Genomic DNA, 27,704 nt, shown 5'->3' on the forward strand with positions numbered 1-27,704 from the left:
CTGGCGCCAGGACAACACCGATTAGATGGCCATTGAGATATTCGGTCAGCTGAGCCCGCAGAGACCCACCCACCCATTTTATAGGTGGGATGATTGAGGCCCGGAGAAGATGACAAGTGAGGGCCCCGTAGGTGGGAAGGCTCCCTGCGAACTCCGACCAGAGGGTTCCTGTCCAGGCCTGGCTCTGCCGGTAGCCAGCGGCGTGACCTCGGGAAGGCCACGTGCCCCTCTGAGCCTCAGAATCCTCATCTGTGAAATGGGGGCAGTTACAGTCGGCTTTGCCTGCCTCCTGGGACCAAAGACCCAGCAAGGAAGTGCCAGGCAGGGCTTCAGGGATTCCATCAGTGAGAGGCCAGCGGGGGAGGAGGCGTGGGTGGGAGACAAGGCTTGGACCCACCTCTTTCCCAACCAGGCGGCGTGTCTTTGAGGAAGTCGCCAGGTCTCCCTGAGCCTCAGTTTCCTTCTCTGTAAAGTGGGCATAACCGTATCTGTTCGCATTTGCTGTTGAACATGCATATGTTCGCAGAGGATGGCGCACCCGGTGAGCTCGGGGGCTTGTGGGGCAGAGCGCGGAGGACTGGCTGGTGAAAGGCCCCTGGAGCCCCAGGGGAGGCACCCTCTGGAGACAGGGTTCCGGCATTCAGGGGGCAGAGCCACCCTAAGATCCCTTACGCAGCCAGCTCACTGGAAGGCTTGAATCTAAAACAAACCGTGTGTGTGTGTGTGTGTGTGTGTGTGTGTGTGTGTGTGACTGTGTGAGTGTGTGTGACTGTGTAATTGTGTGTGAGTGTGTTTATGTGAGTGAGTGTGACACAGTTAGTAGGTGTGTGTGAGTGTGTGTCTGTGTGAGTATGTCTGTAAGAGAGTGTGTGTGTGTGTGTGTGTGTGTGTATGTGTGACTGTGTGAGTGTGTGTGACTGTGTAATTGTGTGTGAGTGTGTTTATGTGAGTGAGTGTGACACAGTTAGTAGGTGTGTGTGAGTGTGTGTCTGTGTGAGTATGTCTGTAAGAGAGTGTGTGTGTGTGTGTGTGTGTGTGTGTATGTGTGACTGTGTGAGTGTGTGTGACTGTGTAATTGTGTGTGAGTGTGTTTATGTGAGTGTGACACAGTTAGTAGGTGTGTGTGAGTGTGTGTCTGTGTGAGTATGTCTGTAAGAGAGTGTGTGTGTGTGTGTGTGTGTGTGTGTGTGAGTGTGTTGCTCTGGCCCCCGTGTCCTGGGAAGTATCCTCTTTGGAGCCCACCACCCTCGTATTGAGACATGACGTGGAGATGGGGGCCCTGGGTGGGCAGTTGAAGTTGATCACAGTGGGGAGCTCCTGGCTGCTGAGGGAGTCAGCTGGGCCCTTCCTGTGACAGCCATGGAGGGGCACACTGGGTTGTTGTTGGCTGACAGAGAGAAATGGCCCTTCCTGAGCCACTGAGCTTTCTGACTCGGTTCACACATCTGCACAGAGAGAGCTTATGCCAGGGACCCCGCCAAGGCTGAGTGGGCGCCTGGGTTTCGGGGTGCTCCACGCACACACCTGGCCTGCCCCTCCCACCCCCTGGCCTCTGCCTGTGGGTTCCTTCCTCCCCATGGGCCCGCCGTGTCTGTGGAAGACTTGCCCACTTTGTCATCATCATTATTTTGTGATTACTTTCCTGGTTCTTGTTTAAAAACAAGTTTTTATTGGATTTTTTTCAAACTATAAAAGTTACACCTGCCAATGGGAATGTTAGTCTCTTACATTGTTGTTACAGGCTGAGAACTGTTATGATTAAAAGTCACATTTAAGGAGGTCTGAACGGAGCGCTTCAAGGCCTATCCTTGACCTGCAGAGCACTGTGAATGGATTCTGTCGTGCCCATTTTACAGATGAGGCGCTTGAGGCTCTGAGAGAGCTAGGCTGCTGCAGGCCTGGGGTCTGGCGGAACTGGGACCCCTGTGCTCCTCACCAGGAAGCTGGGAGCCTGAGGCTGGAGGGCAAGCTCTCTCCGTCCCACTACCTTCTCTGCTACGGCACTTGGGGCTGAGTCAGTGCCAGGAGGAGGGAGAGTGGGTGAGAGAATGTGGAAGGTAGCCGAAGCCCGCACACACCCTCAGACGTCTCTGCCCCGGCCTCTCTGTAGCTCCCAGCAGCAACCGGCCCCCTCCAGCTAGCCTGGGTCTCAGCTCCTGGGCGCAGGGCGGGGTCTCTGTGGAGCCGTGGGAGCAGTGGTCAGAGTCAGGGGCAGGAGGGGGTCAGCAGGCTGAGCTGAACCCCCAGGTCTCAGTCTGGCTGCGTGACCTCAGGGGAGCCCCGCACCCTCTTTGGCTGAGTCCCCTTCGTGGTTGTGAGCCTTGGTCTTGGAGTTCCCGAGTCCACGGAGTGTGGTGTCTCCGGAGGCTCCGGGGGGAAGTGAGAAGAGCTGGTGTGGCAGGTGGGGAGGAGGCAGAGGGGCGCCCGAGGCCTCGGGGCCCACCCCAGACACCCACAGAGGAAATTCAAGCTGTAGCATCCCGGTGGCACCCCAGGGAGACAGCCAGCCCCTGCAGGGAGGCAGGAGAGGAAAGTGGGGTGCAGAGCAGCATTTGTAGGGTGCGGGCTGGCAGGGTCCTCCTCCTCCTCCAGCAGCATTTGGCCAGAGAGGGAGACCCTGTCCAGGGCGTGTCCCCGGCCAGCAGTTTGTCCGTGGAGGGGCTGGGCCCCTGCCCTCCCCCTCCTCTCTGAGGTCCGTGGTCCTCATCCTCGGCCTTCCGGTGGCACTTCCTTTGTATCAAGCCCGGGCAGTTCCTCCGAAGCTGTTTGAGGACATTTCTCAAGGATGTGCCTGGGGCTACCTCTGCCAAGAAGCCACAGTCACCCCCACAGTCTCCCCTTCCCAGCGCTCCCTGCTGCCTAACTCGGGCGAGCGCCCAGCTCCCTAGCGATGCCACCTCTCAGTCCTTACCCCCGTGGGGAGTGCCCCTGCCACCACCCCTGAGGGGCCTGGTCCAGAGCAGGCCCTCAGGAGCCATTTGGGGGCGGGACTCCCCTCCCTCAGCACCTGCTGTGCCAGCCACAGGGGCCGTCAAAGCCCACCGCAGGGTTTGCGGCCAGTCTGCAGACACCTCTCGCACATCCCCAGCCACTTGGCTCCCGGGCTGGGAGAGCAAGGCTGGGGCCTGAGAGACCCCACGCTCTTCCATCTGTTCGGTTCTAGAATTTTAGGCAGCAAAGGGTTCACCTAAAAACAGGGCAGGCCAAGAAAATAAAGTAAGAATAAAATCAAGGCAGATTGTCCTGAGCTCGGGTAGTGAGCACGTCTGTGATTGCGGGGGTTGGGGGGGGCCGGGGCTGTGCAGTCTGTTTGGGGGTGCAGGGCGCAGGGGGCTGCCTCCTCTTTTCCTGCTCGTTGAGGCCTCCGTGGTAGTGCTGACACCTTTCCTCTCGCCACCCTCTGCCTGGTGTCGCTCCCCTCTCCCCCGGCCTCTTACCCTTCACTCCCGGCCCCCCTGACCCCCTCCCCCTGCCCTTGGACAACGTGGAGGTTTAAAATGGACCTCACCCTCGCGGCCCGGCTCGCCCTGGCCGCTCTCGGCCGGATGTTTCAGGTCTGCCGCCTCCTTTCGCCTCCTGGCTCTGTCTGGGTCACCTCCTCCGGGCTGTCATTTCCTCGGCCTCTGCCAGCTTCCTCTCCGGCCCTCAGCCCCAGCCACGTGGGCCTCCAGGACGTGGGGGAGGCCGGCCTTCACCTGGCTGGCCGGCCCTTCCTGCACGTCTCCCCGGCCGGCCCTCTGCACGCCGCCTGGACGGTGTCTGGCCTTAGCTGACCGGGAGCTGGGACCCGGGTCCAGCTTCCTCCTGGACCTTGCTCCCCAAGGTCAGGGCGGATCCCGGCGCTTCTAGAAATGATGCTGTTTGAGGCTGGTGCACCAGGCTGGGCCACATCCCGAGGACATGGCTGAGGGACCCGCCAGGTGGGAGGGCCCACACCTACCATCCTGCACCTGGGAGCGTGCCCGTGGGAGCCAGGCTGCTGGGGGCGGGGCAAACCCCAGACCGAGGCTGTGTGGGCTGCTGGCCGAGAGCCCCGCTCTCTGTTCTGGCACCAGGAGCCTCCTCATCATAAAACGGAGAAACAATAGCGCTGACTCCCTGGGCTCTTCCGGAAGGTTCTTTGGGGTCGCGCCTGTAAAACGTGCCCTCCCCCACCCCCAGCGGCTCGGGTTAACAATCCCTGGTAACGGTTATGATGGCGATTACAGGGTTTATCAACATGATAGTCGTCCAGGGTCCCATTTTCTCAATTTGGCCCCAGTTCATTACCCATGTCTCCCCCCACCTCACCCTCACGCCCCGTCCTGCCTCCTTTTTCAGAACCATTCCCATGGTCTTTGAGGGCTCTGGTTGTTTATGGTTTCAGAAAATGGGCATTCAGAGCCAATTCCTCATCCGTTCTCCTTGTGCTCCCCCAAAACAGAACGTGGACAGACGGGATCTCACCCAGGGAGGGGACAGGGCTCCCCGGGCTGAGCGCCCTCCAGTGTGGAGGGCGTGGCTTGCCTGAGACCTCAGGTGGCAGATGTAGCACAGGCTTTTAGCCTCCTCTCTGACCCCTCCTCCTGCTGGCCCCCAGGATTACATCCCAGCTACGCCGCCCACTCGCTGTTTGACCTTGTGCCAAAGACTTAACCTGTCTGCGTCTCAGTTTCCTCCTCTGTAAAATGGGGTGACCCGCCTAGCCCATGTGGCTCAGTGGTTGAGTGTCGACCATGAACCAGGAAGGAGGTCACGGCTTGCTTCCTGGCCAGGGCACGTGCCCAGGTTGCCGGCTCGGTCCCCAGTGTAGCAACTGACCAGTGATTCTCTTTCATCATTGATGTTTCCATCTCTTTCTCCCTTTCCCTTCCTCTCTGGTCAATAAAAATGTCAATAAAAATATATTTTAAAAAATAATAAAGTAAAATGGTGTGACCCGGTTCTACCCCCCAGAGCCATGGAGAGGGTTACGTGAACTGTGTCCTAGCCGGGTGCCCGCTGCCCCCAGAGACCAGCCAGGAGAGGGACAGAGTCACCTCAGCCTCTTTTCCTTTAAGAAAAGGAATCCGAGGCTGCCAGAGGTTAGCAGCGCCTGTCGTGATTGAGTCCAGCCTCTGAGTGTGCAGGGGGAAACTGAGGCGCAGAAAGTACAGTGGGCCAGCGCACAGGCCCCTGGTCGGGACTCAGCACCAGGAAGTCTTTCCCAAGGAGAAGGCCTTTCTGGCCTCAGTTTCTCCATCTGTCCAGAGGGATGCCCTGGCAGGGCAAATACCGAGTGTCTAACGGGGCCACAGGTCTCACTTTATCCGTTCAGCAGGCGCTTCAGCAGAAAAGAGAAGCCAGCGACCAGTGGTAGATGAGTCACTTCGGGAATATTTATTTTTTTATTGTGAAAGGAATCATGCGCGTACGCTAATTAAATGCTATAAACGTGAATAAAGCAGACGGTGGAGTGGACTCTGCCCTCCTCGTTCCCACACCCCGCGGTCCCCGGGGGCACAGTCTGCGGTGGCCCTCCCGGCCCCTCCCGGCCCCTCCGGGCGGTTCCGCGCACAGACAGGCCAGCTACACGTGCCCTGTGCTCGCTCTGCTCTCCGTGACGGAGTGGGTGCTCCTCCCCGTGGCCGATGCTCAGACTGTAGACCCTCCTCCGCCTTATCCTGTGCCCCGGCTGCCAGCCACCTCCAAAAGGCCGTCCCGCTTCCAGCACCCCAGCCTGGCCAGGGGCCTGTCCCCCCGCATGCTGGTCTGACGGGGAACCCCGAGTGCTGGTTCTGGCTGCATTTGTTTGGCGACCGCAGAGGCCGAGGGTCTTTTCGAGAGTCTCGTCTCTGGCTTCCTCGCCTGTCTCTGTCTCGGGTCACTGCCCGACCATTTCCCTGCCCGGAGGTGCCCCCAGGTGTGGGCAGGAAGCACTGGCTTCTGCCCAGAAACGCACGGCCGGTGAAAGCAAACAGTTTCACAGGCAGAAATTTGGGGGTGTGGACGCGCCTCCCTGGGCAGAGTCGCTGCTGTATGCAAGGAACTGTATTATGACCCCATGTTCCTGTCGTCCTTCCCTTTCAGAGAAAACGGGCAAGATCCTGACGGAGTTCCTCCGCTATTATGAGGACCAGTACGGGGTCGCCCTCTTCAACAGCATGCGCCACGAGATCGAGGCCCCCGGGGGCCCGCAGGCCCAGCTGCTCTCGCGGAAGGTGAGGCCCCAGCTGCCGTGGGTCCGGGGGGAAGGGGGGGCTCTGACATCGCTCACCACGCGGTCTCCAGCAAGGGGCTGCTTCTCTGGGCCTCAGCCGCCCGTGGCCGCCATGAGGGGCTGCTCATGGGCAGATGAGCGGGAGGTGGGGTCCAGGCCCCTTGGTCACTGTGGGGGGTTCCCCCAGCACTGCCCCTCCTGCACAGACAGGCCTGGGGTCCAGCCAGATCCTTCTCCGACGACCTCACTTCCTGGGTCCTCAGTTTACGCCTCTAAAATGGGATCAGCACGCCACCTGCACAGGATGCTGTGAGGGCTAAAGATCCGAGTCAGCGGGTGCCTGGAGCAGGGCCGGTGTTTGGTGGCGCTGGCTGACACTGTTGTCATCCCCGGCTCCCGCTAGCAGTGGGGTTCCGTTTGTCCGGGACGTGTTTGTCCAGCGGGGGACTGGAAGCCCCTTTGGAGGTGCGGGGGCCACTGCCACAGAGGAGGGGTGGAGACTGAACCCCGAGGTCTGGCGGGAAAGAACTCGGGAGGACCTGGGTTCAAATTCTCTTGGTTCCACCGCCAAGGGCCAGTCTTCTCAGCGGACTATGGGTTCCTCCTGCACGGGGCTGAGTGAGGATTCAGAGAGGACAGACGCGGGTGTTTGGCGGCAGTGGGGTTACTAAGGGGGTGTGAGTCCTGTCCTGCTGGGTGACCTCAGACACGGGGCTTCACCTGCTGAGCCTCGGTTTGTCTGTCTGTGAAATGGCATTCAGACAGAGGAGTCACGGGCCAGAGGGCTCCAGGCAGGTTTGTGGAGGGTGGGATTTCATGGGGCTTAGGCATGGATACAGGCGTTGGGGTGGGGTGGGGGCAGGGGAGGCAGCAGAGCAGACAGAAAAGGTTCGGAAGGCCTGACACTGCGATTTTTATTTTATTTCATCCCCGACCTCCCCAAACGAGGGACTGAGAATTGTGCCCGTCTACCCTGAAGCCAGTGGGGTGGGAGCTGGTGTCACCAGCCGGCCTTCGGGAGTCATGGCTCTCTGGTGTCTTCTCAGCCGGAGGAACAGCTGGAGGCATTAGCTCGGGCTGGGAGCGCGGCTGGGACCAGGGATTACCTGAGAGGGCCCGGCAGGCCCCTTGCCCGGGCACACCGGCTGTCAGGTCAGAGGCTGGGCCATGCTGCCCTGGCTGCCCCAGAGTCATTGACAAACACTCCCGGAGACAGTCAACAGCTGTCACACAGGCAAGGGGGTGCCACCACAGGGTGAACCCAGACAGTGGGGGCCTGGCCTCAGCCGAGGACCTGATGGGAAAAAGAATATCAGGCACTGGCACCTGCAAAGGCCCAGAGTGAGCCGTCGGATGGCTTGCCCAGGATGGCGGAGGCGGGACTCTGAGCCAGGTTCCAGTTCCGGGCTTAGGGCTCTCTTTCCGCCTCGTCACCCAGCCTGAAGGGGGCGGAGGGGAGGTCAGGACTGTGTGTCAGAGCATCACACGTGCCTCTGACTTTGGAACTAGCCAGGGCTGTTCTCCTGGCATCATGGCAACCTCTGATCTGACAACAAGGGCAGAGGCACCAGCGGGGCCTGGGGTCTGGCAGGTGCACGCCTGGGTGACGGGAAAGGAGGCAGGTGAGCCACTCCGCATGGGCAGAGCTGGAATGGCCCCTGTTTGGAAAGAAATGTCCCGGGGATCCAGGTCCCAATAACTGAGGACGGAAGTGGGGGCTGGCGGACAGCACCAGCGTTTACTCTGTGTGAGCTGTGCCCTGGGCACTCACAGGGGCAGAGTCACTGTAGGAAAACGGAATTAACCCGGAAGCAGGAAGAGTAAAAGGAACCATCCACAATCCCTGGGAAGCATTTGTCACTCAGGAAGTTGGCCATCAGGATGTGAGGTCGTGATAGTGATGTTACAGGAATAGAATTAACGGTATTAATCGTCGTTGGCATCATCATCACATTGTTCTGTTAGCAAAAAAACCCATTGAAACCTGTAAAGAATTTTAGTGAATTTATTTGAGCCAAACTGTCGACATACGCCGGGCAGAACCTCAATAAATTGAGATAATGCTCCGAAGAATGGCGGGTTACATTTCTACTTACACATTGCCATCAAAGGAGGGACATAGGTGGGTTACATGAAATTCATGTATTGGTGATGGATTAAGGAGGCGGGAGAAAGCAAAGCAGTGGGAAACCCCTGGGATTGGATAAAAAGTAAAATGAAGGACGTGTACTTAACAAGATAATGAAGGAATTTGAGGCATCTGTCCTGGCGCCCACCACATTTGGTTGTGCCCAGTGGCTCCAGAAAAAGGGAAGTTACAAGTTACCCAGACATCTCACAGATATGTTATCTTAGAGGCGAAAGGCAAATGGGCTCAGTAAAGAAGATCTAAGTTGATCTTTGTCAGGGAAAATATCGGCCTAGGACTTGACTACCCACTATAACCTGTGTGTAGTTAAAACATTTAGTTTTCAGACCATCTTTTGTGGTTAGTTTAGGTCTCTGAGTTTGCAAGACTGCCTCCAGGCCTCCCCCGAGCTTGTCAGGTTAGCATGTGGCTCCTTTCGTTCACAGTCCTTATAAGAAACAATAATAAGCTAATAATAAAATAGGAATAATAAAATCAGCATAATAAAACAGCGGCAGGTGTGTTACGGGGGCAGGTGCGTCCAGCTGCGGAGGCTGAGGCGCGGGAGGTGCCGTGGCGGGTGCAGGCTGCCCCGGCGTGGGCGGTGGGGCTGGGGCTGGAACGGGCTGCTGGAATAGGTCTGTGCGCTGACCACTCACCACCCCCGAAGAGTCCCACCGTGGCGTTGGGGAGCTTTGCAGAATCCCAAGTATTTTGCCTGGGCAGCCGGTTCTGTTTCATGTCCTGCGGGCCTTCCAATGGAAACACGCCGCTGCCATTTGAAAGTCTTAAAAATAAAACCCAACCCACAACCAACCACCCGTTCTTGGCTGCCTGGGATCTGGGGGTGGACTTGAGGGGTGGGGGTGGGGGTGAGGGCCGGTTGCTGAGCCCCAACTGTAAGGTGACCAGACGTCCTGCCTTTTAACAAATAAAATCGGGACTTTTTTATTTATTTATTTATTTATTTATTTATTTATTTATTTATTTTAAAAATATATTTTATTGATATTTTACAGAGAGGAGGAAGGGAGAGAGATAGAGAGCTAGAAACGTCGATGAGAGAGAAACATTGACCAGCTGCCTCTTGCACACCCCCTACCAGGGATGTGCCCACAACCAATGTACATGCCCTTGACCGGAATCGAACCTGGAACCTTTCAGTCCGCAGACCGACGCTCTACCACTGAGCCAAACCGGTTTCGGCATAAAATCGGGACTTTTTTAAAACGCCGCGGGACGCGGGACAAATCGTTAAAAATCGGGACGTCTGGTCACCTTACCCAACTGCCCCAGCCTCCCACTGCCCCCGAGTCCTTCTCCTGTCCTGAGCGGAGGCCTGGGGCCTGCGGGGTCTCAGCAGGGTGTCAGGAGGGCTCTCGGCTCTCCTTCTAGAAGGCCTGGGGCTTGGGAGGTGGGATGAGGGTGGCTCTGGTCTAAATATAGCCCACTGACCAGCAGCCTGTGACCTGGGCAGAGCCCGCGTGTGGGCTGGTGGGCAGGGGGAATCTTTTTCTTTTCCTGTAAATATTTTTATCCCTGGGTAGGAAGCAGTGCTCAGGGTCCTATTGTTCAAGCACAATGGGCCCTCCTTTTCCAAGAGTGTTTTGGCATTTCCCCTCGAAGAGCGGCAGGGAGGCTGCTGGGAAGAGGGGGCTGCTGGGAAGCTGGGTGTGAAGAACAGGCCTGGGGGCGGCCTGGGGGGCCCTCACCCGGCTGCAGCTGCAGGGCCGCCCGAGGCAGAGCCCAGAAGCGAGGGGCCAGGCACCCTGAAATAACGCTTCTCCCGTGATTCCACCTGGCCCATGTTTCTCCGGCAAAGGGCACCATGTCCGTAGAACAGGTAGAAGCTGCCCAGAAAGCTCCTCCCCGCCAGGAGTGAGCCTGCTTCCTGGTGGCCTGTGTCTCCTTTCCCGAAACTTCTAGGCGACACTTCCGGGCGCTGGTCTGCTCCGGACGCGTTCCCTCACGGGGGCCAGAAGTCAGTCTTGGCTGGGACACTGACGCAGAGGGAGGAATCCCAGCAGTGTCACACGTGTACTGTGAGCTGTGCGCAGACCCGCCCCGTGCCAGCAGGTGCAGGCTGCTGTGTGACCTGCACAGGTCACCTCCGAGTCCCAGAGGAAGTCAGTGCTGTCACCGTCCCATTTCACAGAAGAGCAAGCCGAGGCTCCACGCGGTCATGTGACAGGCCTGAGGTCACTCCGGGCCAGGGGCAGCGCTGAAGTTAGGGCTTTGCAGGCAGGTTTGGGCGTTTCTGCCGCTCACACTGGTCACCTGTCAGGATGCCGGTCAGACATCGAGCCCTCCAGAATGGGGTCCCCAGCACCCCCACCCAGATTCCTGGAGGCCGTCCCATCAGCTTCCGGTGGGGAGGCTCTCTGGAGCCACCTTGGCCACGTGTTTGTTGCTTGGAGGAGAAACTGAGGCCAGAGCTAGGAAGAGACTTGCCCAGGCACTGGGGCCTTCGCCGGCCTGGCCAGGGGGGTGTCCCCTCTGCGGGGTGACTGCCCGGCGGAGGAACCCAGACCCCTCCTGAGGAGCCGGGTCTGCCAGGGCCAGGCCAGCGTGGGGTCCTGCCTGGGCTCTGACCTGTGCTGTGTGGCCTGGGTTCGAGTCTGGCGTCACCATTGCGCCTCCCAGACCCGTCCCTGCCCTGAGCCTCACTTTCCTCGTTTGCCACGCGGGCTGGATGCAGCCCTGCCTGGGAGGCCTTCACGGACCAGAAGGACCCACGGCCTCGCCCGCCTCACCCCCGCCCTCCTCCCGCAGGTGCCGCTGGACGAGCGCATCATCTTCTCGGGGAACCTCTTCCAGTACCAGGAGGACAACAAGAAGTGGAGGAACCGCTTCAGCCTCGTGCCCCACAACTACGGGCTGGTCCTCTACGAGAACAAAGTGGTGAGGCCGCCGCTCCCTCCCCCGGTGCCCGGGGCCCGCACGCAGCCCCAGCTCCCCTCCAGCCCCAGCCAGGTCTTCTCCCCCTTCTCCTGGGCTCCTCTCCTCCCCAGCTGTCCTCCTCCAGGCAAGCCCCCTACTCCCAAATCTGAGCCTCCAGACCGCCACCCTCACCTGCCCGCAGCATCCCCCGTCCCGTCACCAGGGCCAAAGCAGAACCTCAGCCTCCCCCACCCCCACCTCCACTCTTCCCACCTCCCCACAGGGTCCCCTCTAACTTCCGTCCGTCCAGGCATCCAGCTCTGGATACCACACAACTGGCTCCCTGGCTCCTACGCTTCCCTCCGAATCTCACCTTCTTCCAAATCCCCATTTCCAGGGCCTCCTCCATCTCAGCTGCCTCCACCTCAGCCTGGGCTTCCGCCGCTCAGCTCCTCCGACCCCCCTCCAAGCCTTGCTCTGCAACAGCCTCTCCCTGGGTGGTGTCTTATCTTTCCCTTCCCGGCTATCCCCTGCATCTCCCTGCCCTGCAGCTCTGCAGCATCTCCCTGCCCTGCAGCCCTGCAGCCGGAGGGATGAGTGTCCCTCTCTTTGCCTTGGGCCCTTGCCGAAGCCCCGCCTGGCTGAGCCACAGACAAGTCTCCAGAGCAGCCAGGACAGGCCGGACCCCTGTGCGGGGCAAAGCAGGGTCAGGAGCAACCTGTTGCCGCTGGGCAGTGGGTCACAAATGGATAGAATTCCTGGAATGACCTGGAAGGCTTGTTTAAAAAAAAACAAAAAACACAGGTTGCGGGTCCTGCCCCGTTTGACCCAGGCCTGGAATCTCTCTCAAAGTGCATTTCCAGCCAGTTCTCAGGTCTGGACCACACTTGGCCAGTAACCAGTGCCCCCCTCACCCCCTGCCCCCACGCTCCTGGCCTCCCAGGTTTGAGCTCCTCTCAAGAAATGTGCTGCGTACTGACACCTAGTGGCAGGGGGCGGCATGGCAGCCCTGCTGTATGAGCTGCTTCCTGCAGCAGAACCCCTGTTCTCCCGCTGGGAAAGGGAGCGGTGCCCAGGGCTCGGTGGACAGTTCAGGGAGATGGTCAGACACCCTGGCTCCGGAGGCTGACAGCCCAGGTTCCTGTCCTAGGCCCCCACGTACCAGCCGTGTGAACTTGTGGCTAATCATGGCGCCCATCTGTTGGATTGTGCGAATCTGTGAAAGGAAGCAGGCGGTGCCCGGAGCACAGGGCCTGGCGGGCAGTGAACCCTCGGCTGGTGGTACCTGCTGACAACAGAGGCAGCGGCCGCAGTAACGATAGTCACCTCAGCCTGCTCACGTCCCGCTGTGCCGGGCACTGTGCTAATCGTTTTATCTGGATGCCCTGCTCGGGAGGCGGGGTCATTGCTATCCTGGCTTCATGGAGGAAGACCCTGATGCTGAAGATAAGGCTGCTCCCTTATTTTCAGCATCACACAGACGGCACTCAGTGGTGCCAGGATTTGAGCCCAGAGTCTGGGTTCAGGTCACTGTACCATGTTGACCCTCGTCACTGGGTTGGTTAGACTCCTGTGTGTCTTTTCCTCCTCCCGTTCTTCCTCCTCCTCTTCTCCCGCCTTGGGCAGCCACACTGAGGAAGGTCCCGGAGTCAGAGCTGGAGGTGGGATGGGCTTGGGCGTTACCTGCAATTCTCAGGGACCGTCTCTCCTGCCCTCCCCTCAGGCCTATGAGCGGCAGGTGCCACCCCGAGCCGTCATCAACAGTGCGGGCTACAAGATCCTCACCTCCGTGGACCAGTACCTGGAGCTGGTTGGCAATTCCTTACCAGGTAACGGAGCACCCATCCCGGGCCGGAATGCCCTGCACGGGCCCAGGGATTGGGCCCAGGGAGAGGGCAGCCCTGATCCCGGGGCTCCAGGCTCCACGTTTGCAGAAAGACCTGCTGGGCCCAGAGCTGCGGGCAGGTGCCCCGCAGGAACTGAGTCCCAAGAGAGGAGCCCGAGGCCACCCAGTGAGTCCAGGCTGGGCCCGAGTCCCCTGCTTCCTGAGGCTTGTGATCACAGCTGTGCACGGGGGGAACCTCACTGTCTCTCCTTCCTCTTCCTGAGTCCTTGGCAGACTCCGGGAGAAGATGATCGGGGTGACCCTGCTTTGTAAGCTGCCGACTCAATACTGCGTTTTCAAGGAGTTCTTCTCCGAGTCCTGTGCACCCCACCTTGTCACAGGCCCCCAGAAGCCCTCCAGGGGTGCGCCTGCCTCTCAGCTGATCCCAGAGAACTAAAGAGGGGAAGATGCTGGCCTGGAGGGCAGCTTGGGCCCTACATGGGACGTGGCTGAGAGCTCAGCTGGAGTGAGCATTCCTGGATCCCAACCCGCACTCTGGTTCTGTTTTTGCTGCGTCTTTTTGGGCCACGCAGCACCGAGAGGCCTGACCTCCAGGTCCCGTGTGGACCCCAGGAGGTCTGTGGGTGCCGCGCCCAGCACAGGGGCACAGACGGAGCCAGGGCACCAAGAAGAACCATCATTGTTTCATTATTAACAACAGGGGCGAGGTCACAGCCCAGGACCACTTATCTCCCTGGATCTCACATATCCATGCGGACAAAATAGGGAGAAAAAATGCCTTTTTATTTGTTCTATCCCCCGCCCCCAGGCCTCCCTTCCCCCTGGACATTTAAACCACCCCTTGGCCTCCGTGGCTAACATTTGACGGGAAACCCAAGAAGGTAATGCTCGGCCTTTGAACCCGAGGGCTCTGACCCGTGTTATCTGTGCCTCCCGCAGGGAGCTCAGACCTTCCCCGGAGCGGGTGGATGGCTGCACCACCAGCTCGCAGAAACAGGTCTGCACTAAGCTGACCAGACGTCCTGCTTTTGGCGGGACAGTCCCGATTTTTAACAGTTTGTTCCGCATCCCACCGCGTTTTTAAAAAAAAGTCCCGATTTTTGGAAAGAATATTTCCAAAAATCGGGACTTTTTTTTTTTTTTTTAAACGCCTCAGTGGGGCAAATTGTTAAAAAATTGACTGTCCCGCCAAAAGCGGGACGTCTGGTCAGCTTAGTCTACACCGATGCCACGGCCCCTGTAGGCATGCCATGGAGGATGCAGTAAGAGAGGAGGCTGCCTCCCCGGGACAGGCCCACCCTCCCTGGGCTCGAGCTGACCCTCAGCCTGGAGCTCGCAGAGGGCAGCTGCTCAGAGGGCTGTTTCCACAGGGGTCACACCCAAGTCGGGCGCTGCCCCCATCCTGAAGTGCCCCACGCAGTTCCCGCTCATCCTCTGGCACCCCTCCGCCCGGCACTACTACTTCTGCATGATGACGGAGGCGGAGCAGGAGAAGTGGCAGGCGGTGCTGCAGGACTGCATCCGGCACTGCAACAACGGTGAGCGGGGTGTGTGTGTGTGTGTGTGTGTGTGTGTGTGTGTGTGTGTGGCATCGCCTGGGTTAGATGCTGAGTGGTGACACCTACTGGCCGAGTGTGTAATGGCACCCCTGCTCTACGAGCTATTCTCTTTCCCTTCCAGGCTTGTAAGAAACTGCTGTGTTGCTACCCTTAACCTCCTTCCTTTTTTTTTTTTTTTTTCCTTCTCTCTCTCTCTCTCTTTTTTTAAACCTTCTAACTTGATGAAAAAAAATTCTGTGCTGCCCCGGTCAGATGGCTCAGTTCGTTGGAGCGTCGTCCTGTACACCAAAAGGTTTTGGGTTCGATTCCCAGTCAGGGCACATACCTAGGTTGTGGGTTTGATCCCCAGTCGGGGCACATACAGGAGGCAACTGGTCTATGTTGATCTCACATTGATTTTTCTCTCTCTCTCTCTCTCTCTCTCTCTCTCTCTCTCTCTCTCTCTTCCTCTCTCGATCTCTACCTCCCCGTCTTGCTCTCTAAAATCAATAAACATATATCATCTGTGTAGGATTAAAAAGACCCAAAACAAACAAACAATTCTGCGCTGTTCAGAAAAAGTCTGAACTTGCTCTCAGAGGGGCGGGATTGCTCTGCCCTCGGGCCCAGGATCACAGGATCACAATCCGGCAGATTCTGCCATCTTCTGGCAGCGTGCCCTCAGGAGCCTGACTTACCCCTGGAGCCTCTGAGAACAGGGATAGAGTCCCTCCCCCGCCCCCTGAGGTCAGCGAGGATTCACAGTGAGAACCCACTCCCTGTTGTAAAAAGCTGTTTCTGTTACATCGTTTTTTCCTCACGCGGACCCCAGGTGCCCTGGGAAGTCCGCTCCTCCCTCAGGGCCTCCGTGGCTGTACCTGTGAAGTGACGAGGCCCCTTGCAGCTCGCCCATTCCTCCAGGGGACATGTCTGTGTCTGGGGGCCAAGGCTGCATGCATCCCGGGAGGAGGATGTGGTCCCCACGCCCGGGCCGCTGGCAGCGGCGGGGAAGACAGATGTGAAGCAGATGAGAGCAGCGGGGGATGAGTCAGGCACAGCTGTGCTGGGTGCTGGGTGCTGGGGCGGGAGAGCCCGGGAGCCTGGAGGGAGTGAATGTTGAGGTGCGAGGGGGCGCTGAGGCAGTGTGTGGGGAGCTCTGTGAGGAGGTGAGGGTCCAGCCGAGACCCGGAAGATGAATGGCCCTCCCCAGAGGGAGGAGCGCTCCAGACAGAGGCAGCCGCTGCGTAAGGGGAGGCCCCGAGGGGAGGCGGCTTAGAGGAGCCTGAACTGGGGACGGGGTGACCTGGAATGGGGTTGCCGGGGACGCTGTGGTGGGAAGGGCCTGCGGAATGGGACCAAAAAGGCTGTGATTGTCTTGGGGGGACGGTGGGGCCCTGAGGGAGGAACAACCCTGTCCTGGTCCCGAGCTGCCTTCCCGGTGACCCGGCTGTGGGCAGCGGAGGGAGGCACGGGGCCCGCCCCGCGGCCCAGCCCGCGGCCCAGCCCGCCTCGGCCGGGCTCCACACACGGGGGTGGCCAGACGGTGTGGCACCCGCGCCCGGAGGCGGCAGGCCTGGTGCCTGGGCTCACCCCACTTGTCCTGTGAACTCTCGGAGCCGTCTCTGCCGTCTGGAATCTGCCAGCCAGCCCCTGCCACCGGCCGGGCCCTGCCACCCACAATGGGCCTCCTGTTCCCAGGTCCCCCGGGGCTGTGGGGCCGGGACTGGGTGGAGGCCATCTGGGCTCTGGCTGCCGGGCCTGGGCACCCTCCCTGCTCCTTCCTCCTCCCCTCCCTCCCCCTCCAGGCTCCTAAGGCCAATGGCCGACCCGCAGGGTGAGCCCAGGCCCCGTGGGGAGGTCACTGTTGGGGACCCCCTCTGCACAGTGTGGGGTTCAGGCCTGGCACATGGTGAGTGCTCCGCTGGGTGGCGAGGGCAGCCCAGGGTGTCTGTGCCCGGGAAGGAGGGCGGCTGCCGAGCTGGGGGCGGGAGGAGGGGTCCTCCTGCGGAAGGTGGGGCAGAGCGGCCAGGCCGGGCAGGCCAGCCTTCCCTCCACCAGGACTGTGGGAAAGGGCTCTGCTTCCTTTCGCCCGGAGGCGGGGCCTGGAGTCCATGGGGCCTGGAATGGCTCACTGCTCCAGGCTGCCAGGAAGTGGGGGGAGCGGGGGTGAGTGGGGAAGGAGACGGAGCTGGGTGGGAGCCAGCTCATCGCAGCCCCCCCCCCCCCACACACACACTCGCACATCCTGCATTCTTGGAGCAGTTGGGGGTGGCAAGAGGCCGGGGCACGGAGCAGAGCCCTTGGGGTGGGCCTGGGGGCAGAGGTCAAGGCCTCTTCCTGTCTGCTGCCCAGGACAGGAATGCAGCTTCCTTTCTCAGCCTGACCCTGAGGACCCCACAGGCAGGAAGTCTCCGGGTCTGAGCCCTGATGCTGTGTGTTCCTGAGCCGGTTAACGGCCTCTCTGAGCCTCTCTTCTCACCGGGGAAAGGGGCTGAGACCCGCCCTCCTCACGGGATTAGAGGAAGGGATGTGGGGAGCTTTGAGGCCTCAGCCCAAGGTCAGTGTCTTGTGGGCTCCGGCGGCCTGGGTGGCTCACACGGTAGAAATTCATTTTCTCACAGCGCGGGAGCTGGGAGTCCCAGGTCAGGGTGTCAGCAGGTTTGCTTTCTCCCGAGGCCTCTCCCTCGACGGCAGAGGCTGCCGTACCCCTGTCTTCACACAGTCCTCTTGTGTGCCAACCTTTTCTGAGTCAAAATTCCCCATTTTGTAGGAACACCAGTCAGACTGGGTCAGGGCCCCGGCGGGTGACTCCGTTTACCTTCATCACCTCTGAAGGCCCTGTCTCCCCGGACAGCCACGCTCTGAAGGGCTGGGGGTTAGGGCCTCCACAGATACGTGTGTGGGGGACACCCACACCAGCCCCCAGCAGCCAGGCTCCCGGGAGCGGCCTCACTTTTGTAAACTGGAGCTCGGTGCTCGGCTCGCAGACGAGGGACGTCCTGGGGTCCGGTTGGCCAGAGCCGGGCCCAAGCACTGGCAGCCTCCTTCCCGGGGCCCCGGCCTCGGCCTCTCCTTCTGCCGCCTGCGGGTGCCCCTTCCGGGCATGCTGCCCGCTGCCTGTGCAATGTAAACGCCCTGGCGTGGGAGAGGCTGCATACAATAAAGAGCCCGCGCCTTCAGGCAGAACCTGGCTCTGGGAGACCTTGTCCCCCCAAGAGTTTGCGGGGGTGGCTCTCCTCCAGGACCCACCCTGGGGCTCTGCATGGCTCTGGCCGGAACACCCTGCTTCCCTCACTTACTGCTTCTCACGGCAGGCCCCTGAAGCGCAGGGGTGAGGCTTGCCCCGCCCCCGTGCCAGTCCAGGGAGCTGCCCCCGCAGGGCTGAGGGCCGGGCCTCAGTTTCCCCACCGCTGAGCTCCCTCCCAGCCCCGCAGGCGGGGATTCCTGCGGTCAGCCACACGTGGGCGGGGCCTCCCACCCGGAGAGGGGCTTTTTCTCTGGGTGACTCAGCCTGCAGTCACCTCCCCTCGGCTCCAGGGCCGCGGTCGGAGGCGTGTGGCCAGGCTGGCTCTGCGCTGCTTAACCACGCTCTGCCCGAGCCAGACTCTGCAACTTCCTGCAGCCGACGTCCCCGCACACACTCATCCGGGCCGCCACCACTGACAGAAATAGAGAAATGGTGTTTGTGGCATTTTCCAGTCAGCCCCGGGCACCCAGCGCGACCCACCCTGGTCGACTGGCAGGAGCAGGCCCTCGCCGCAGTGACAGTCAGGGGCCTCGAACCCGAGCTGGGCTGGCGCCGCGGCCCGGGCGCCTCCCGGGAGATGCGTGAGGCCAGGCTGGGTCAGGGTTCCGGTGTTCGGAGGGGAAACAGGCCCCCTGGGGCTCAGTGACCCGGAGCCGGCTTGGCAGTCCAGGCCCCACGGGCACGTTGTAGTCCCCGATGGTCTGTGGCTGCTTCCGTGCGAGCGCGGCAGAGCATCTGCCTGCAAAGCCGAGAACACGCGCTGCGGTCCTGGAGGGGGCGGGCCCGCCTGCTGGGGGGAGAGGGCCGGGCCGGGCAGGGCGGGAACTGGGATCTCGGGGCGGCCACTCCTGGGAGGATCAGGTGGCACCTAGTCCTGGCTCTGCCATCCCTGCCCTTGACTGTGGGCAGGCCTGACAACTGAGAAGCGGGTGACAGTGCTTGGGCTGGTTGGGGACTGAATGAGATAAGGAGGGTGTGAAGGAGGCTGCCTGGCTGCTGTTGGGTGGGTTCTTATCCCTGTCACTGCCGCTGCACCTGTTCCTGCTCAGCTACAACAGACGGTGGGGGTGCAGGTGGGGTGTGTGTGTGTGTTTGTGCTCTCCTGTGTGGGTACTCCTGTGTGTGTACTCCTGTGCGTGTGTGTGTAGGGTGTATATGTGTGTGTGTGTGTGTGTGTGTAGGGGGTGTGTGTGTGTGTGTGTGCGCTCTCCTGTGTGGGTACTCCTGTGTGTGTACTCCTGTGTGTGTGTAGGGTGTATGTGTGTGTGTGTGTGTGTGTGTGTGTGATGGGTGTATGTGTGTGTGTGTGTGTGTGTGTGTGTGTGTGGTGGGGGTGTTGGCTGTCAGTCACTTGGTCTCGGTGGAGGCCGTTGGGCCAACCTCCTCTCCCTCCCTCTCCCGGGCAGGGATCCCGGAAGACTCCAAGGTGGAGGGGCCGGCGTTCACGGACGCCATCCGCATGTACCGCCAGTCGAAGGAGCTGTACGGCACCTGGGAGATGCTGTGTGGGAACGAGGTGCAGGTGAGCCGGGGGCGAGGGGGAGGGGGAGAAGATGCAGAAGTTACCCAGGGCCCAGAGGGCTGGCTGGGCACAGAAATGGGCTCTGGGCGCTGCAGGCTTGGACAGACGCAGCTCAGATTTGGACAGGCGGAGGCCCAAGTTAGCCAGGCAGAGGGAGATACTTGCTATTTTGTCCAGTCACTTCCTGGACACCTGCCCTGGCCCAGGGTGCCCAGATGCCACTGTGAACCAGAGGGGCACAGTCCCGGACCTCATGGAGCTCTGTCTAGCGGGAGAACCAGACACACACACACACACACACACACACACACACAGTCTTCCATGCGCAGCCCCCCGGGGAGAGGCAGTCCTGCCGGGAAGGCGGCTTGTGCACAGCCTGAGGGTGTGACCGGAGCGGCGGGTCCCGCAGGACACCCAGCAGAGAAGCGGAGGCCTGGGGGAGGGCCTCGGGAGAGGGCACTGGAGCAAAGGGCTGCATGCCAAAGAGGTCGGGCCTGCGTGGCCAGGCTTGCTGGCACACGGAGAGGGGCAGCCCGGCCACGCTCCAGCCCCTGACTGCACGGCTGTGCGCCCGCCCTAGATCCTGAGCAACCTGGTGATGGAGGAGCTGGGCCCTGAGCTGAAGGCGGAGCTCGCCCCGCGGCTGAAGGGGAAGCCGCAGGAGCGGCAGCGGCAGTGGATCCAGGTGGGTTGTGGGTAGCGGGGGCGGGGGCTGGGGGCCGGCAGCTGCCCAGCGCCCTCAGCCCAGCGCTGACCCCGCCCCCGTGCCCACAGATCTCGGACGCCGTGTACCGCATGGTGTACGAGCAGGCCAAAGCGCACTTCGAGGCCGTGCTGTCCAAGCTGCTGCTGGCCCGGCCGGCCATGGAAGCCATCATCCGCACCGACATGGACCAGATCATCACCTCCAAGGAGCACCTGGCCAGCAAGATCCGAGGTGGGCGGCCTCCCGCCGTGCCGTGAGGCTCTTCCTCCGGCCCCCGGCGCCGGCGGCCCTGGGTCCAGCTGCTTTTCACAGCAACGACTTGATTCGTTGATTGCTTAAAAAATGGAAACCAAAGCCGAGCCACTGCTTTTCCAAGCTGTTTGCAGACACCCAGGCCCGGGAGGGCTAAATGTTGTCAAGGAGGCTGAGCCCTCGGGCGATCACGGCCTCTCACCACGTGTGGTTTTCACAGACATCGGCCTGGCTCGGTGACCATTCACTTCCATCCAGTCTAGCTTTTCCGTCACTTTATGCTCCTTTCTGTCCCCCAGGTGGGACCCTCTCCCTCCCTTGTCACCATAACAACGCGGCCTAGTCCTTCACGGGCTGTGCTCACTGGGAGGGGACAGGCCCCCGGGAGCTGCCGCTGGTTCTGTGGAACCACCGTGAGCTGGGCAGCGGCGGGGGGGGGGGGGGGGGGGGGGGGTGTCAGAGCCCCCGGGTGGGGTCACGGCCTTCCGCACGGCCGCTGAGGCAGGCCACGTCATGCCAGAGCAGGGCCGGGCTCAGCCTTTGCAAAGCCCAGAGGCTCACTGGATCTACTGAAGTATTTTTCTTTCTTTCTTCTTTTGTTATTTATTTATTTATTTATTTATTTATTTTTTGTGTGTGTGTGTTTTATTTTATTTATTTTATTTATTTTTTAAAATATATTTTATTGATTCTTTTACAGAGAGGAAGGGAGAGAGATAGAGAGCCAGAAATGTCGGTGAGAGAGAAACATCGACCAGCCGCCTCCTGCACACCCCCTACCGGAGATGTGCCCGCAGCCAATGTACATGCCTTGGCCGGAATCGAACCCGGGACCTTTCAGTCCGCAGACCGACGCTCTACCACTGAGCCAAACCGGCTTTGGCTCTTTCTTCTTTTAAACCAATGAGCAAGGCCCAAAGGGGCTCTCTCCCTCCTCCGGCTAACGGAGGACGGCCAGCACCTCAGGCCGCAGTCCTCTCCGTCTCTCACCGCCGCTTCAGAGAGACGAGGGGCCGTCTCAGAGCCCCCTGTCCACTTGGCTCCATCCACGTGTGTCTTTACTGTCTCTGGAGCCATTGCTTGTTCCTTTGGTTTCTTTAAAAAACACACACAACACCCCACAGCCTGCTTCTAGGGGCTGGGCGGGCGGGGAGTGCCGGGGCCTCGCTAACCGGCTCCCTCTGCCGCAGCCTTCATCCTCCCCAAGGCGGAGATCTGCGTGCGGAACCACGTGCAGCCCTACATCTCCTCCATCCTGGAGGCCCTCATGGTGCCCACCAGCCAGGGCTTCACCGAGGTGCGGGACGTCTTCTTCAAGGAGGTCACCGACATGAACCTGAACGTCATCAACGAGGGCGGGGTCGACAAGCTGGGCGAGGTGAGGGGCCGGGCACAGCGGGTGGGGCTGCTGGGGGCCGGCATCGGAGGAAAGGGGAACCCCCCCCCCCCAGCCTTTATAAGCCGAGTGGGTTGTAAACCAGCAAAGACCAGAGAAGGGAGGGAGGGAAGGAGGGAGGATGGGAGAGGGGAGGAGAGGAGGAAGGAGAGGCAAGTGCAGAGACGAGGTGTGAGGTTAAGGTAGGAGTAGGTACGGCGAGCCATTCGTGTGCCCCGCGCACAGACGGCCCAGCTCTCCCTGTCCCTCAGTTGTCTGGTTCTTGGGGTGAACGCCTTCACAGACCCCATTCTGAGTACTCGGCTGCCTGGAGCCCACGTGCTGTCAGGTGAAGAGAGAGATCCTATCTTAGCCTCCTCTCTACCTTACATTGGAGAGTCTCCAGACGACATCACCATGGAGTCTGAGAACCAGAAAGGAACTTAGAGGTCAGGAGAAGCCGTCGGACTCTGAGGCTGAGGAACCTGAGGCTCAGAGAGGCCGAGTGCCCTGGCCCAGGTCCCCCCGCGCCCAGGAGGGAACAGGACCCAGCAGCTTCCAGGCTGTGCTGCTGGACCCCGTTCCTCCGGCTTCCGGTCCCCAGCCCCAGGGCCGCGGCTCCGAGGGCCAGGCAAGGTGTGGGCCTAGGGTGGCCTGCCAGGCAGGTGGCCCCAGCTCAGGTCCCGTGTGTGTCCTCCGCCTCCGCGCAGTACATGGAGAAGCTGTCCCAGCTGGCGTACCACCCGCTCAAGATGCAGAGCTGCTACGAGAAGATGGAGCCACTGCGGCTGGACGGGCTGCAGCAGCGCTTCGACGTGTCCAGCACATCCGTGTTCAAGCAGCGAGCCCAGATCCACATGCGTGAGGTGGGCCCGAGGCTGCTCCCGCACACCCCTCGCCCCCCCCCCCTCCCACAGCCCCCATCTCCCGGGAGAGCCCCCACCCCGGGCCCACCCTCCTCTCCTGCGCCCGGCACCCACGCCCGGCCCGTGTGTTCGGAACACCTGTCTCTGCTCACCTGGCTGATTGGAACTCATCCTCCCTCCTTACCTTACTCCCAAGCCCTTCCTGCAGGGCCCAGAGCCTGTTTCCTCTGTCCCTGAGGCAGGGCCTGCCCGGCCCAGCCCTGTGCCAGCACCCGTGGGCACAGAGACGCTGTGAGGCGGGAGTGCAGTGAGCGCCCACGCCGCCCGCTCCTCCGGCGAGCGGGGGACAGCTGGCTGAGGGCCTCGGAGGCCGCAGCGGTCACTCGGGGCCTGAGGTCACTCGGGCCTTCACGTGCCCCCTGGTTGTCCCACAGCAAATGGACAACGCCGTGTACACCTTCGAGACCCTCCTGCACCAGGAGCTGGGGAAGGGGCCCACCAAGGAGGAGCTGTGCAAGTCCATCCAGCGGATCCTGGAGCGGGTGCTGAAGGTGAGGGGTCTGCCCGGCTCCGGGCCTGTCCCGCGCGTGGTCGAGCCGGAGCCCAGGCCCTGGGCTGGCACCACGATGGCTGCCCCTAAGGGAGGCGCCACCACCCTCTTGTACAAATGAGGACGCAGAGGCTGAGGCCAGACCGCCAGCCTCCCACCCTCCGGCCAGGGCCAGGGGCCTCCGGCTCAGAGCCCCCCCTCTCTCCCGGCAGAAATACGACTACGACAGCAGCTCCGTGCGGAAGCGCTTCTTCCGGGAGGCGCTGCTGCAGATCACCATCCCCTTCCTGCTCAAGAAGCTGGCCCCCACCTGCAAGTCGGTGAGCAGCCCGGCCCCTCAGCCCCACCCACAGCCCCCTCAGCCCCTCCCACAGCCCCTCAGCCCCTCCCACAGCCCCCTCAGCCCCTCCCACAGCCCCTCAGCCCCTCCCACAGCCCCCTCAGCCCCTCCCACAGCCCCCTCAGCCCCCCCACAGCCCCCTAAGCCCCTCCCACAGCCCCCTCAGCCCCTCCCACAGCCCCTCCCCCGTCCCCACAGGCCCCTCAGCCCCTCCCACAGCCCCCTCAGCCCCTCCCACAGTCCCCCTCTCCGTGTCCCGGGAGCGGAGCCAGCTCCCAGGCCCTGACTGCCCCTCTGCCCCCTGCCCGCCTCTCCTCGCAGGAGCTGCCCCGGTTCCAGGAGCTGATCTTCGAGGACTTTGCCAGGTTTATCCTGGTGGAGAACACGTACGAGGAGGTGGTGCTGCAGACGGTCATGAAGGACATCCTGCAGGGTGCGTGCCAGCCCCGGGTGCGGGGGGGGGGGGGGGGGGGCGCGCTGGGAGCAGGGGTGGGGGTGGGGGCAGCCATCCCCACCTCCGCTGTACCGGGCGGGATTCTTATTGCCAGGAGGGTGATGGAGGAGGCCGCCCAGGGGCCTTTCTCGTGGGGTCAGTGAGCTGCAGACAATCATGAGGTGTCGGCCTGTGGGCTGTGCAGCCACAGGAGGGCAGCGCCCAGTCTCTGTGCCTTAGTTTCGGGGCGTGTCAGATGAGTGACGGGGTGGCACGGTGGTTGCCAGCTTGGGCTCTGGGTGAGGGTCACGGCTCCTCCTTCCTAGCAGTGAGGCCTGGAACGAGTCCCGGCCCAGGGACAGCACCCCGCAGGCCGGGGGAGCCTCTGGGGGTGATGCTGGCCGCACCGGGGCACCGCGGAGGGGGGTGGCGTGTCCCGGGCACAGGTGCTCATGCCGCCCGTTGGCCCCGCAGCCGTGAAGGAGGCCGCCGTGCAGCGGAAGCACAACCTGTACCGGGACAGCGTGGTCCTGCACAACAGCGACCCCAACCTGCACCTGCTGGCCGAGGGCTCGCCCATCAACTGGGGCGAGGAGTACGGCGGCGGCGGCGACGGCGGCGGGGGCGGCGGCAGCCCCGGCCCCCGGGCCCCGGAGGCGGCCACCCTCTCGGAGAAGCGGCGGCGCGCCAAGCAGGTGGTGTCCGTGGTCCAGGACGAGGAGGCGGGGCTGCCCTTCGAGGTTGGCCGCGAGCCACCATCCCCGGCGTCCCCGGACAGTGTCACTGAGGTCCGGGACCTGCTGGCCCAGGATCGTGGGGCCGAGAGCCCCCCGCCGGCCTGCCCCCTGCTCAACGGGGCCCCCTTGCCCGCGATCCCTGCGCCCTCATCACCTCCGCCTGCCTCGCCGCCTGCGGCCTCCTCGCCGCCTGCAGCCTCGCCGCGGGCCTCGCCCCTCCAGCAGCTCCCACCTGGCAAGGCTGTGGACCTTGAGCCTCCGAAGCCCAACGACCAGGAGACCGGGGAGCAGGAGTCCGGCCCCGGCGGCCGGCCCCCCATCCACACCACCACCGAGGACAGCGCCGGGGTGCAGACTGAGTTCTAGGCCGGTCGCCCCCAACTTCTGATGGACGGCACAAGGCCCCTCCCCCTGAGGCACCGGCAAGCTGGGCTCCTGGGATTTGGATTCGGGCCTCCGGGCGGGGTGGGGCGGGGCTGGGGCGGCTCCCCGGGCTGAGCAGGGACAGGCCCGCCTGAAGTCACTTTACTGGGTTTGTCGTACTTCGTTGCTGTCTTCTCTTCTGTGGGGTGATCTCTGCTTCCCTGCTTGGCTAGGGGTTGAGCAAAGCTGAGGGGCCTGGGGAGCACCGGTTCTCTCGGTCCTCCCCTCCTGCCTTTCCTCGTTGGCCCGTTTCCCTAAGGTCTTGCTCTCCTGGCGAAGAGGGAGGTAAAGGCATTGTCTGCTGACTCAGAGCCCACGAGGCTCCTCCCCTCTCATCAAGGGCTCGTTGGAACCAGGAACATGGAGCGTCCAGGCCCGGCCCTGGGCCCCCTCCCCTCTGCTCTCCCAGGCGGGGCCGGAGGCCAGTTTTGGAGTGGACGGGGCCTGGCTTTCCCCACCTGGGTGAGGGGTGAGGGGAAGCGCAAGGCAGATCCTCAGGCCAGAGCCAGGCTGGAGGGTGGGGGAAGGGGCCACACGCCTGGGGCTGGAACGGGAAAGGCTTGGAATGTGCTGGTCTGGGGCGAGGAAGTGTCTGAGGGCAGGAAAAGGGCAGGAAAGAATGAGCCATGCAAGCTGGAGGCCAGAGGGCAGAGGTTGCTGGAGGCCGGGCTGGCCTGAGGCCTTTGTCTTCGGCTGCTTGCTGGGCTGGGCTAAGGGCGGTGGCCCCACTCAAGGGCAGTGTTAGCCGATGTGGATTGTCTTCCGAGGGCCACCTCCAAGGTACAGCTGTCTGCCGCGGCGGGAGCTCAGGGCTCCTGAGGGTCACGGCTCCCGAGCCGCTCTGAGGACTTGGGGTCAGGCTGTGGCTCGGCCCTTGCTGCCTGAGTCCCCAAGTCACCTCAGCTTAAACATTCCAGGCCTGTTTTCAAATGTGAGTCACTGGGGGCCAACTGTCCTCAGCCCCGTTCCTGGGGGGGAGGGTCAGGCTGAGGCCCCGCCCCTGCTGCTTGGAGGAGAGGGTCCTCGGGGTGGGGCCCCCAATCAGTCCTGCACGCCCCCTCGATCTGCTTTCCGGGGCCGGGCCTTGGACCCCAGGGTGGATGGCAGTGGTTGGTGCAAGTGCCCCACCCCGCAGCCGGAAGTTCAAACACCTCACCAAACCTCAACCAACACATTCCGTCTTAAGATGCCCTCCTCTAGTGCCTTCTTTTGGGGTTTTCCAATCATTCCAGACATTGTATTGAAAACATTAAGCGAACTGTTCAAGCTTCTACTAATCAATAAACGCTTTATTTAAAGCCGGTGGCTCTGTGTGGTGCTGGCGGGAGGCCTGGCCAGAGTCTGGCTTTCTGGCTCACTGGCCCGAGGACCTCCAGGTCAGAGTCCTCACTCAGCTCACCCTATTGGACAGAGGAGGAAACAGGCTCAGAGGGAAGACAGAGCACACAGGTGACTGCCTGCCTGCAGCTGCGCTTCCTCAGCTCGGTCTGGGCGGGGTGTCCTCCCGGCAGTTTTAAGGCCCCGTGGCCGTGGGGCACCCACAGCTGGGTTGGGCCTCCAGCTCATGCTGGACCCAAACAACGATGCCATGTTTGCGAGACTCCTGACCACATGGCACCTGCTGTGGGCTGGCACCCTCCAGGATCAGAGCCTGGCAGCAGCTCCAGCATGCGGTGCCAGCATCACCATGTCACCAAGGCATAAACTGGGGTTGGGGGACCCCCCACCACACACACACACCACTGGGGGGACGGCTGCCTCCTCCGTGGGTAAAGACACCTTCCTCCTGGGCAGATGGCAGCGTCACTGTAGCGGATGTTGGTTTCCTTAGTACCAGGCTGCCCATGGTGGCCAGGGGCTGCGGGCTCGTCCACGAGGGCTGGGTGTGGAACAGCAGGGGCTGTGGGGCCACAGACCAGGGGTTCACCTCAGGCCTGGCGCCATCCTCAGCGAGTCACTAACTCCACCTCAGGCGCCTCGCCTGTATGAGGGGAACCGCCAGTCCTTCCTCCCAGGACAAACGTGCTCTGCAGAGTGGCTCTGCCCACCTCAGGCCTCCGCCTCCCCACTGACCAGGGGAGCCAGCAGGGTGAGTGGGGAGGGGGAGGGAGGCATCGCGGGAAGAGGCCCCAGCTCCCCCCTGGAAAACGGGGCTCACACAGGAGCCTTTGTCCATTTCAGCCCGCAGGACTGATGGACGGTCCCAAGAGGGAGGGGAACTGAGGCCCAGGGCTCTTTCTGCCACCCCAGGCCTGTCCCCTGCATCCAGTTGGCTCTGGGCACTGCCCCTGGGGTGACCATCGGTCTCCATCAGGGCCTGTCATGCCCAGCATTGAACGGATGGGAAATAGGACGGAAAGCGGCCAGGTCCATGGGGGACAGCTAGCGGCAGAGCCCAGGCACCTGAGCCGGCCTGCCTCCAGCCCAGAGACAACTCTGCCTGTGGCTCAAAACCATTTGCCAGAAAAGGCACAATAGCATGTAACTCTACAGCCAGAACAAGGCGCACGCTCCTGGGACTGCAATGAACAGCCTACACGGCTCCACACCCAGCACCGCCCTCTCCTAGCTGCAGGTCCTGGGCACCAGCCCCTCAGCCGGGCTCCCTGGTCGGGGATAACCACAGCTTGGGCCTGACACAGCGCAACCTGCTCCGCTGACGCCTGTGCCCTTCTCTCTGAGC

The 27,704-nt window shown here is 61.8% G+C and overlaps 1 protein-coding gene across 1 annotated transcript in view; it reads left to right on the forward strand.

Moving 5' to 3' along the window:
• NIBAN2 (niban apoptosis regulator 2) overlaps positions 1-26,319 on the forward strand; it is a 49,378-nt gene extending 23,059 nt beyond the window's left edge. The window contains exons 2-14 of the mRNA XM_084898348.1: positions 6,049-6,179; positions 11,079-11,207; positions 12,910-13,015; positions 14,403-14,570; positions 19,224-19,339; positions 19,920-20,024; positions 20,114-20,276; positions 21,488-21,675; positions 22,383-22,538; positions 22,973-23,089; positions 23,301-23,408; positions 23,750-23,861; positions 24,336-26,319. Of these exons, the coding sequence (XP_084754474.1) occupies positions 6,049-6,179; positions 11,079-11,207; positions 12,910-13,015; positions 14,403-14,570; positions 19,224-19,339; positions 19,920-20,024; positions 20,114-20,276; positions 21,488-21,675; positions 22,383-22,538; positions 22,973-23,089; positions 23,301-23,408; positions 23,750-23,861; positions 24,336-24,964 (2,228 nt within the window). The 3' untranslated portion in view covers positions 24,965-26,319. The remainder of the gene's footprint in view (positions 1-6,048; positions 6,180-11,078; positions 11,208-12,909; positions 13,016-14,402; positions 14,571-19,223; positions 19,340-19,919; positions 20,025-20,113; positions 20,277-21,487; positions 21,676-22,382; positions 22,539-22,972; positions 23,090-23,300; positions 23,409-23,749; positions 23,862-24,335) is intronic.
• Positions 26,320-27,704: the final 1,385 nt, after the last annotated feature.

This window comes from Pipistrellus hanaki, assembly GCF_964339955.1.
Source record: "Pipistrellus hanaki genome assembly, chromosome: 11".
Taxonomy (NCBI): domain Eukaryota; kingdom Metazoa; phylum Chordata; class Mammalia; order Chiroptera; family Vespertilionidae; genus Pipistrellus; species Pipistrellus hanaki.